Source organism: Tachyglossus aculeatus, chromosome 1, assembly GCF_015852505.1.
Source record: "Tachyglossus aculeatus isolate mTacAcu1 chromosome 1, mTacAcu1.pri, whole genome shotgun sequence".
NCBI lineage: Eukaryota > Metazoa > Chordata > Mammalia > Monotremata > Tachyglossidae > Tachyglossus > Tachyglossus aculeatus.
In genome coordinates, this window is record NC_052066.1 from 79,075,136 (window position 1) to 79,087,589 (window position 12,454).

At 41.9% G+C, this 12,454-nt stretch overlaps 1 protein-coding gene across 1 annotated transcript in view; it reads right to left on the reverse strand.

Moving 5' to 3' along the window:
• The window catches only part of GPC1 (glypican 1), a 480,460-nt gene that overhangs the window by 12,569 nt on the left and 455,437 nt on the right, over nt 1-12,454 (reverse strand). The window contains exon 5 of the mRNA XM_038769070.1: nt 7,258-7,388. Within this exon, the coding sequence (XP_038624998.1) occupies nt 7,258-7,388 (131 nt within the window). The remainder of the gene's footprint in view (nt 1-7,257; nt 7,389-12,454) is intronic.

The following is a 12,454-nucleotide window of genomic DNA, read 5'->3' on the forward strand; positions in this document are numbered from 1 at the left end:
TCACTTATTCCTCCTGCCTTAACTTACATAGTAAACACTAAACAAATACCATCATCATTATTATTATTATTTCATCTACATCCTTTTTGTCATGATGTGACTAAGGCACATGTGGCATCCTAAAATCAAAGTAGAGAAGTAATGCATCCTAGTGGACATATAACAAGCCTGGGAGTCAAAGGATCTGGGTTCTAACTCCTGGCTTGGCCACTTGCCTGCTGGGTGACTTTAGGCAAGTCTTTCAGCATCTCTGGGCCTCAGTTTCCTCAACTGTAAAATGGGGTTGTAATATCTGTTCTCCCTCTTATTTAGACTGTGAGCCCCATGTGGGACAGGACTGTGTCTGACCTGATTAACTTGTATCCACCCCAGCACTTAGAACAATGCTTGACACATAGCAAGCACTCAACAAATACCATAAACAAGTATTTGAATCAATTCTCCAACTCAACTCTTCCCATTTCTTGCTTTAAGAAAACTGTAAATTTACCATAAGTCAAGGTGACAAAGGTCAATTTGAGTATGTAGTGGATAAAGAAATTCACTACAAAATAATAGTTATTAAATGCCCAGGATTGGTAATGGTGCATGCACACAAGCTGTTTCTTCCACCCCACCTATAAAAAAGACTGCATTTTTAGACTAATCTACCCTAATTCCCATACCGTGTTCTGGCCAAAATGTATAGTAAAACCATGCATTATGGCAGAACTCAGTGTATTTATTAATGTGCTATACCATAGGGATCTGTAAAAACACAAAAAACTGGGAGCCCAATATCTACTACCTCTAAGAACAAAGACTTTCTTTCTTATCTTTTCAAACTGTTAAATATATTTCTCTCTGCTGAAACATAGCTAATCTTAAATTAGGTTTTCAGTGCCACGGACAGTAGTACAATATCTGTTAATCACAGCTGAAGATCTTTTCTAAAGCTTCCTTTCTTTGTGAGATGTTTGTTCCAAATTCCTTCTATGGGCTTAACTAACTTTGATTAGTGCTTTTGGCCCCATGATTACAGTGCTGGATCAAAACAAATCTTCCCACTAGACAAAACAAGATATTGTAACAAGCCCCAGGAATTAGACGTCTGGTTTGGAAGGCAATTTTTGTTTCTATTTTTTTTCCCCAAAATGATTCTAAAATCCATTTTGCCAGTGACTGGAAGAGAGAAAACTCCGGCTTGAACTGAGGTTGACCATTCTCATCTCACACAGCCACGTGGACCAGAAGCAAGTTTTCCTGCTTCCAGGTGGACAGCTGATGATGAGCAAGTTCTTCTGCTCCCAGGATGACAGTTGCTAATAGAATGGTGCATCCCCTCTGCTGAAATACTGACTCCACCTCTGGGATGGTTAGAATCCCTTCAGTAGCAGCAGATTTCACACCCTCCAACAAACCCTACCATTAGTCTGATAGTAGAATAGTGGAAAGAGTCAGAGGACTTGGGTTCTAATTCATTCAATCGTATTTATTGAGCACTTACTGTGTGCAGAGCACTGTACTAAGTGCTTGGGAAGTACAAGTTGGCAACATGTAGAGACGGTCCCTACCTAACAACGGGCTCACAGTCTAGAAGGGGAAGACAGAAAACCAAACAAAACATGTGGACAGGTGTCAAGTCATCAGAATAAATAGAAATAAAGCTAGATGCACATCATTAACAAAATAAATAGAACAGTAAATATGTACAAGTAAAATAAATAGAGCACTAAATCTGTACAAACATATGTACAGGTGCTGTGGGAAAGGGAAGGAGGTAGGGCTGGGGGGATGGGGAGGAGGAGAGAAAAAATGGGGCTCTAATCGCCAGTCCACCACTTGCCTGCTGTGGGACCTTGGGTAAGTCACTTAACTTCTCCGTGCCTCAGTTTCTTTATCTGTAAAATGGGAATTCAACACTTGTTTTCCCTCTTACTTAGACTGTGAGCCCTATGTGGATTATCTTCTATCTGCCTCAGCACTTAGAAGAGTGCTTGACACATAGTAAGTGCATAACAAATACCACAATTATTATTAATTAATGATCATTATCATAAGCCCATTTAAACGTTGGAACTCACTAAGTCACAAAGGAACACCTGCTTTTTCTGGAGGATGCATAAGTGACTCGTCGTCCGTTGGTAGGTTAGCTGGAGGCCACTTTGTCTTGGTGATGTCAAACTCAGCTTTTCAAAGCATCAGAAAAGAGATTCTGCCCATATGGCCTATGTAGGTTCTTGGGGGGGAGGAGGAAATGCCTGGGTATTTGGGGAGAAGAACTGGAATGCTTTGGTGGGAACCTTCTCAGCTTAACACCCCAAATTCAATTGGACATCAAGGACAATTCATGTCACCATCATCCTTGAAAGCACAAGGCATAAAAAATTATAACTAAGGCTAAGGTCTGAAAGTCCTCTTAAACCAGTGGAGAGCTGGACGTTGTTAATGTGACAGCAGTCCTTTGCAGATGAAACAATTCAAGTACCTAATTCTTCCCAGGCAGAACCTTTCATAATTGTACATATTTTAAATTTTATTTTATAGGAAGAGAACTCATTTAGTTTCATTGCTCTGTTACCATTTATAGCTCTATTACTTTGGTTATTACCAAACAATTCTTTCAGGGGCATAAAAACATACGAGGATAATGAAAAATACCTCATGGAGTTTTATAGATCTATTCCCCCCTTTTGCGCTTCCATTCTCTTGCTTGTAATTGATGACTCTATTTCTATGCTATATTAGTTATTGCATTTTGAGCTCCACTGATGTGTTTTTCTTTCCATCTTTCGGCCAGTCTACTATCATCGACTGATCAATTTGCCAGCCAGCTCCAGAGGCTGTTTTCCATCACGATCAGTTAGTTACAGTGGTTGGGAGCGGCCGATAAGTCCAGGGATACCAATTGGTCTGTTGTTCACGGAGTCTGCAGCTGGCTACTACACTGTAGAGTTGGAAAGATGCAGTTCCTTCTTCAGAGCCTTCAGCTAATGGGTACAAAAGTACCAATATCTCATCTCTACTAAGTGCTGTTCTCCAAAGAGCACCAAACTCTTTTTCTTCATTTATGCACTCCACATCGCAGTGAGTCAGATAGTCCAGGGTCCTTGCCTTCTGATCAAGGTTATTACAGATATCTTTATTCCCTGAGTTGGGGGAGGTACACGAGGGGTAAAGGGGTAGGTTTGCCTCATGCAACCAAATTCAGAGCTTTTCCGTTGCCTTTCATTGTAGTAAAAGGAAGAAATATTTCAGAAGATACAATTGCTGATCTGGAAAATGGAGAGGATCATTGCAAATAGATTTAGTCTGACAAGTGTCCTGCTCCTGGGCACCCTAAACAGCAGGGCCTAGAGGAAAGAGCTTTGGCCTGGGAGTCAGGAGACCTGGGTTCCAATACTGGTTCCTCCACTTGCCCGCTGGCAACTTGCTTAATTCTCTGTGCCTTGATTTCCTCTTCTGTAAAATGGGGATTAAGTACCTGTTCTTCTTCCCCTTACACTGTGAGCCCTAACTGGATAGGAACTGTGCCTGATCTGCTTTTGTTGTGTCTACCCAGAGCCCAATACGATGCTCAGTACATAGTTAGCTGTTACTATATACTACCTTTAATTTAAATAGCAACAGATGGCTCGTCACTATGCAAATGCACTCCAAAACTGCAGTAATAGTGATCACAATGATTATTGCGGTATTTGTTAAGTGCTACTATGTGCCAAGCCCTGGGTTAAGCACTAGCATATATCAAGGTAATCATGTCAGGTGCAGTCTCTCTCCCACCTGATGCTAATCATGGAAAGGTTCCATCTAGAATGTGTCCTAATTATGGGTAGGGAATGTGCCTCCTAATTCTGTTGTATTCTCCCAAGAGCTTTGTACAGTGCTCTGCCCACGGAAAATGCTCAGTAATTACAACTGATTGATTTGTTGATTGACAGTGCTAGTAACAGGAAACAAAAATACCCTTTATGACAAGGCAAGTATGTGGAAGGGGTAGGAAATACATTCTGGATGTTTTTCAGAAACAAAGTATGTATGTGAATGGTGAGCAAACTTGGGAAAATTGAGCAGAGTGCTTATGGCTAGCTTCTAAATCATGGCAAATGGCTTTCTTTTCTCTTTTTCTTGCCCAGACTTGTATTAATTCATAATAGGCACTTTACAATCATTGATGAATTCTCTTCAGGGCATCCCTGGGAGACATTCTCTAATAATAATAATAATAATAATTGCTATTATTATTATTATAATGGTATTTTTAAAACACTATGTTACAGGCACTGTACTAAGCGCTGGGGTGGATACAAGCAAATTGCATTGGACACAGTCCAACTATGGGCTTACAGTCGCAATCCCCATTTTACAGATGAGGCAACTGAGTCACAGAGAAGTGAAGTGACTTGCCCAAGGTCACACAGCAGACAAATTCTAAAGCTGGGATTAGAACCCATGATCTTCTGACTCCCGGGCCTATGCTCTATCTACTACTCCATGCTGCTTCTCTAGAGGAGGCGGGTATCTGTCAGAGGAGGGAAGGGGGCTAGTGAGAGGAAGTGTTCCGGTCACCCAGTGCCCGGGAAGCTTTGTGACAAGGGTAAGAACAAAAAGTCAAAAGTTTTGGGTACCAGGTTACCTGTTTTCTAGCCTGAATCCACTACAGCATTCTAGGAATTTTACAAGCCTCAGTCTGCCTGAATTCCAAACAGTTTTGCACCTGGGCTTTTAAGCACTAAAACCCTGCAATGAAGGGAGGTGGTCCAGGCTCTCTGTGAGGTTTCAGGGCAGCGGCAGCAGGGACCGCTCACTCCGAGCTGACCGCGTCATGTACAACAACAGGGGAATCAATGCAGTCCCGCGGGGAGGCAAATAGCAATTTGCAGGCCACAGTACCAGCCTAAATAATCTGAAAACTATGATTCAACAGTCAGGAGTTGTCCTCGGGCAGGGTCTGGGAAAGGGGAAAGAGATCAATATCCAGGCAAGAGGGTTTTATCAAAACAAAAGTAATGTAGTGGGGTGGGGGGCAGAGGAGGGGAGAGAGTGAACTTCCTCTCCAAGATGGGCTCGTGGGGACAAGTTTTATTTTAGTTTGAATGATTTACTGAGCCTGCTGTTGGGCTCCATGCAGTCTGAAACACTACAGACTCCTTATTTACACACTTTTCCTCAGCATGGGAGGAATTTTCACCTGTTTATTTACACAGCAAGGCTTGGAACTTCGATTTTGGCCTGGGGTGGCATTAGCACCATCAAAAGAATCAGAAGTATTTACTGAATGCCAATTCTAGCACTCAAAGACTTATTTATACCCAGCCTCAGCACACTTTGGTAGATGTCTATTCCAGTATACATTCAATTATTTTATCTGACTAATCTTAGTAGTTTATGTTTGTCTCCTCCATGAGAGTGTAGGCTTTTTGTGGGCAGGAAATGTGTCACTTCATTATCCTGTACTATTCTATTCCCAAGTGCCTAGTATGTGCACACAGTCCCTTCTCCTGGAGAAGCCCAAAATCAGAAGGAAGAGCTCAATCAATCAATAGTATTTATTGAGTGCTTACTATGCACAGAGCACTGTACTAAACTCTTGGGAGAGTATACTATAACAAGCTTACAGTTGAGCAAATGCAAACCGTAAACATACGAGACGAGTGAAAGTAGAGTTACAAGTTATAAAAGAAAAAACAGGTCCCCAGATGAATAATGGAATATATAAATGGACATACACATGAATGCTTAAGGAGGCTGATACGTACAGAAGGATTAGTTGGAAAATGCTTCTTGGAGGAGGGGGCTTTTTGGAGGGCTTTGAAGGTTAGGAGTGGACATAGTAGCTTCTCCCCCGGCAAGTTGTTTGTAGAACTCCAAATTGAAGTCATAGTGGGGGACATTAGGGTAGTGTCTGCAGTGCATAACAATATTACACCCTTCCAAGCACTTAGTACAGTGCTCTGCACGCAGTCAGTACTCAATAAATACGACTGATTGATTCATGGGTGGAAGACAAATGAAGCCTGAAGCCCAAACTGAAGTCTTGGTGGGTGACTCTAGGGAAGAATTTGAAGTGCACAACAATATTGTACTCTCCTAAGTGCTTAGCACAAAGTACACACTCAATAATGCGATTGATTGATTGATAGATGGAGGAGGAATGAAGTCTGGGTGCCCCTGAAGTCAGGGCGCCCAGTGGAAGGCAGTGAAGGAACACATACAATTTAGTGTGTTTGGGATCCTGTTTCGAGACCTGGGTATTAGGGAAGGATGGGAGCTTCACGTGTCTCTCTCAGCAATCTTGCAGTACAACACAAGTGCAGAAGACGGCATGTTTGATCATTTTCTGTAAGTTGTTTCTGCATTTGTCTTCCTCAATGGATTGTGGCCAGAGACCAAAGGATGGATTGTTTTTTATTTAAATTATTTAGCATATTCCTGCATGTCTGGTTCAGCCTTCTGCAATCCGCTATAAGCAATGTGACCTAGTGGAAAGAGCACGGGAATTGGAGTCAGAAGACCTGGGTTCTACTCTTGGCTCTGCTACTTGTCTGCCTGGGCAATCAGCATCTCTGTGCCTCAGTTTCCTCATCTGGAAAATGAAGACTCACTACCTGTTATCCTTCTCCTTAATAATAATAATTATGGTCTTTGTTAAGCACTTACAATGTACCGAGCAGTGTACTAAGTGCAGAGGCAGATGCCAGACAATCAGGTTGGTAACAATTTCCTATTTAGAGTGTAAAGCTACATGTGGGACAGGGGCCATCTGTGACCTGATTATCTTGTATTAGCCCCAGGCTTAGAACAGTGTATGGCAAATACTAAGTAGTTAAAAAATACTATTATTATTATTATTACTATAATTATTGTTGTAGTTGGCAGTGAAATTTTTTGACAACGATGGTGAAGTCACAATTTCCCTCTGTAACTACTTTATCCTATCGATAACCTAAGTGCTACACAGACCCAACTATGTCACTACACTTTCCCACATTACTACAACTGCATCACATAAACCCCTTGCAGGACTAAGGAAATGTGGGGGAGAGCAGAGGAGAAGGCAAGAATAATAAGAAAGGCAATCATTAGTCAAACTAATACCAGGGTGAACCTTTTAGGTGAATGTCCTGCTGAAATTCATAGTTTTGATGGCTTCACATGATGTCTATTTTTCTTCACACCGAACCTCTGGTCAGATGAATGACATTTGCTGAGAGCAAAACCTGCAAATTGTGTGGAGCATAATTCACTTACTATCTGTAATGGGCATGGGCTGCTTACCTTGGTGGTTATCGCATCTTTGTTTTCTTGCATGGTAGAAATGGCTTCTGAGATTTTCGTGTGAATGTTACCAATGACAGTCTCCACATTGGATGGTATATCAATCTTGTCCGCCACAAGCAGCATTGAATCTAGAACACACATAACCAAAGACAATGTATCAATTAATCATTCACTGGTATGTTTTTGGCACTTACTGTGTGTGTGTAGCAATAGATTAATCAATCAATTGTATTTATTGAGTGCTCACTGTGTGCACAACACTCTATTAAGGGCTTGAGAGAGTAGAGCACAACACATTTGGTAGACGTGTTCCTTGCCCACAAGGAGCACTGCACTAAGTACTTCGGAGAATCAATCAATCAATCAATCAATCGTATTTATTGAGCGCTTACTGTGTGCAGAGCACTGTACTAAGCACTTGGGAAGTACAAGTTGGCAACATATAGAGATAGTCCCTACCCAACAGTGGGCTCACAGTCTAAAAGGGGGAGACAGAGAACAAAACCAAACATACTAACAAAATAAAATAGACTAGATATGTACAAGTAAAATAAATAAATGAATAAATAGAGTAATAAATATGTACAAACATATATACATATATACAGGTGCTGTGGGGAAGGGAAGGGAGAATTTAGTAGAGTTGTTGACACAATGCCTGTCCTCTAGGAGTTTACAGTCTAGTGTATGAGAAAACGCTGAACATCCCAGATGAAGGTGTCCTTGAAGTTGGCAAAGAATGAGAAAATTTTCAGCCGCAGGATGCTTCTGAGTCATACCAGATTTGGTTCAATTTCAGCAGGAATACCCTGATCACAGAAGAAAGTAAATCTGAGAAGTGAATTACTTATGCCTGCAAAGCAAGATAAATGACCCTCAGCCTAATATTCCAGAAAACTGGTATGAAGATCTCTTCTCAAGTGTTTGAAGTTACTTTAAAGCTACGGACACACCTAAGTAGTGGGTGTTTGTGTTTGAGAGAGACACAGACAATCTGCTGAAGAAAGAACTCATATTACTACTAGTTTTCTCAAGTTGTTATTCCATCCACTTTAAGAATTAGGATTGGTAAGGGAAACAGTGTTGGAAATAAAAAGTTCCTGCAGATTTCATGGGATGTGTTCTTGCATTCAGTGAAGAAATCACTAGTTATAAATTTCTTATCCGGTCTGCTGCCTTAGTGATCTGCAGGTACCTCCATACCCAAGTCCTTATGACACCACAGGCAGGCTTTCAAAATCAAGAATATGATGCTGAGACATTTAAAATGCAATCACTTTGCTTTTGCAAAGTGGGAAAGTGCAAGATCCTTCCGTGAACTACTGAGACCCATTAGACGGCCTGCAGTTTGTTCATTCGTGCTCTGGTGAGAAATGGGCTAATTTGATTCTGTGGTCTCAGTCTCAATTTCTAACATCCTTACCATAAATTCAAGTTACTCATTGACTACAAAGCATCTTCCTAAGGAAAGACATCCTGATTCTGAGGAGCAAAGTGAATGGGGCTTTTACTGCAATGGGCAGAAGCAAGCTTCAACTTCTTACAGAAATTGAAATCCTGAGATCCAGGTTTTGAAAGGAGCTTCTGGGCAGCCTCGTCCTTGGAAGCCAAAGTTTAAATTTTTCTTTGATGGAGTACTGTGTGAAGTAAGAAAATAATTTTCTCTCCTTGTTTCTGCCCAAGAGAAGCAGCCTGGCCTAATAGATAGAGCATGGGCCTGGGACTCAGAAGGTCTTGGGCTATAATCCCGGCTTCGCCACTTATCTACTCTGTGACCATGGGCAAATCAATTCACTTCTCTGGGCCTCAGTTACCTCATCTGTAAAATAAGAATTGAAACTGTTAGCCCTATGTGGGACAGCGACTGTGTCCAGCCCGATTTGCTTGTATCCATCCCAGAGCATAGTACAGTGCCTGCCACATAGTGCCTGGGACATATCACAAATGTTTACTTGTTTTGATGTCTGTCTCCTCCTCTCTAGACTGTAAGCGCAATATGGGCAGGGATTGTCTCTCTTTATTGCTGAATTGTACCTTCCAAGCGCTTAGTACAGTACTCTGGGCACAGTAAACGCTCAATAAATATGACTGACTGAATGAATGTTATTGTTATTATTATCTTCATCTGACAAAGGGCAGTGCAACAAAACTGTCAGATAAAGGACACCAGAATAATAACAATGATGATGATGGCATTTATTAAGCACTTACTATGTGCAAAACACTGTTCTAAGCGCTGGGGTGGTTACAAGGTGATAATAATAATAATAATAATGGCATTTGTTAAGTGCTTACTATATGCAAAGCACTGTTCTAAGCGCTGATCAGGTTGTCCCACGGGGGGCTCACAGTCTTAATCCCCATTTTACAGATGAGGTCACTGAGGCCCAGAGAAGTTAAGTGACTTGACCAAATTCACACAGCTGACAATTGGCAGAGCCGGAATTTGAACCCATGACCTCTGACTCCAAAGCCCATGCTCTTTACACTGAGCCACGCTGCTTCTCACAATACCACCAAGGGTAGAGAAAAACAGTCTTGCCATTTCGAGGAATAGGATTCAGGGCTGCCAGAGACGGGCACTGAACGAGGACACTGTGCCAGGCCTTGTGATTGGTCCTAGGAGAGTTAATGCAGCTCCTCCATGCACCACCAACATCTGGCCCAGGGAATAATTTATGCCAGGAGCAGGAACCAGGCTTTTAAACACAAAACCACTCCATCCTAATAAATTTCCAAAATTATAGTTGTTGAGAGAGACACTGACCATGCTGAACACCTCACCTCACCGTACCTCGTTCTCGCCTGTCCCGCCATCGACCCCCGGCCCACGTCATCTCCCGGGCCTGGAATGCCCTCCCTCTGCCCATCCGCCAAGCTATCTCTCTTCCTCCCTTCAAGGCCCTACTGAGAGCTCACCTCCTCCAGGAGGCCTTCCCAGACTGAGCCTCTTCCTTCCTCTCCCCCTCATCCCCCCTCCACCCCCCACCATCTTACCTCCTTCCCTTCCCCACAGCACCTGTATATATGTATATATGTTTGTACGTATTTATTACTCTATTTATTTATTTATTTATTTTACTTGTACATATCTATTCTATCTATTTTATTTTGTTAGTATGTTTGGTTTTGTTCTCTGTCTCCCCCTTTTAGACTGTGAGCCCACTGTTGGGTAGGGACTGTCTCTATATGTTGCCAGTTTGTACTTCCCAAGCGCTTAGTACAGTGCTCTGCACATAGTAAGCACTCAATAATTACGATTGATGATGATGATGATGAACAAAATCAATCTTAGAATGCAAGTTTGGAACATGATCTAAAGGCCTTAACTGGCTCCTTCCAGGATTATTTTCCTCAGCTCCAGCAATAAAAGCTGTAACCACAATAACGATATCAGACTTAGTTTTGGAGTTACAGCTTGCTAACAATCCAGCATCCTGAAAAATTACTCTCTGAAGGAAACTTCAGAGGTGTGAATGATACAGCACAAGAAGTGTGTGAGATTGATACCCTGAGCGCTCTTCTGTACAGAGGGTGGTAAAATGTGGCATTTACTACCCCGAGAAGCTCAAGGGCCTAAACTCTTGAAGACTTTGGATAGATTTGTGGATCAGCAGCCAATAAAGGGTTACTAGGGGCAAAGTTTAGGATGTTAGTTGGTGAAAACATGGCCATGAAGAAGGCAGTCATTACACTGTTCCTGTAGCAATAATAATCAATCAATCAATCAATTGTATTTATTGAGCACTTACTGTATGCAGAGCACTGTACTAAGCGCTTGGGAAGTACAACCTGGCAACATATAGAGACAGTCCCTACCCAACAGTGTGCTCATAGTCTAAAAGGGGGAGACAGAGAACAAAGCCAAACATACTAACAAAATAAAATAAATAGAATAGATATGTACAAGTAAAATAAGTAAATAGAGTAATAAATATGTACAAACATATATACATATATACAGGTGCTGTGGGGAAGGGAAGGAGGTAAGATGGGGGGATGGAGAGGGGGACGAGGAGGAGAGGAAGGAAGGGGCTCAGTCTGGGAAGGCCTCCTGAAGGAGGTGAGCTCTCAGTAGGGCCTTGAAGGGCCCTATAATAATAATAATAATAATATAATAATAATAATAATAATAATAATAATAGTATTTGTTAAGCGCTTACCCTGTGCCAGGCACTGTTCTAAACGCTTGGGTAGATACAAGACAATTGGGTTGGACATAATCCCTGTCCCACATAGGGCTCACAATTTTAATCCCCATTTTACAGATGAGGGAACTGAGTCACAGAGACGTTAAGTGACTTGCCCAAGGTCACACAGCAGACAAGTCAGACAAGGCAGAGCCGGGATTAGAACCCAAGACTTTCCGAGTCCCAGGCCTGTGCTCTATCCATTAGGCCAGCCGTTATCACTGTTTGGTGGATGGGCCATTGATTGTTCTCACTCAGGAATAATACTGTTTCTCATGTTCTTAATGAACACTGGGGCCACATGGGATTCTCTTCCTTTCTGGACAACCCAGTCTGTATCAAACGATCATGCCTGGGGACAATAAGGCAGTATACCTTGTTTCCAGGAGAAGAATCCATTTAGTTGAGTGGGCTACAATTATTAAATATATCCAGGAGAAGACTACTACTATTACTACTACTACTACTACTACTACTACTACTACCACTACCACTACCACTACTACTACTACTACTACTTTTATGACTTAAGAGAATACATAATCCTAAGAAGCAGCATGGCTTAGTGGAAAGAGTAGGGCTTGGGAGTCAGAGGTTGCGGGTTGTGGGTTCTAATCCCAGCTCCACCACTTATCAGCTGTGTGACTTTGGGCAAGTCACTTAACTTCTCTGTGCCTCAGTTACCTCAACTGTAAAATGGGGATTAAGACTGTGAGCCCCATATGGGACAACCTGTTTACCTTGTATCTCCTCCAGTGCTTGGCACATAGTAAGCGCTTAACAAATACCATCATTATTATGTACACTTTGCCATTCCAAAGCTACTATAATTTTGTGTCTACTGCAAGCACAGCACTATACTAAGCTCTTGGGAGAACACAATAGAATTAGTAGACATGATCCAGGCCTCAAGAAGTTTACCATCTAGTGAGGAAGGAAGATACTAAATTATCCATAGGAGGAAGAAGGAAAAGGTATTTGTATATGAGACAGGGCTTAATTAA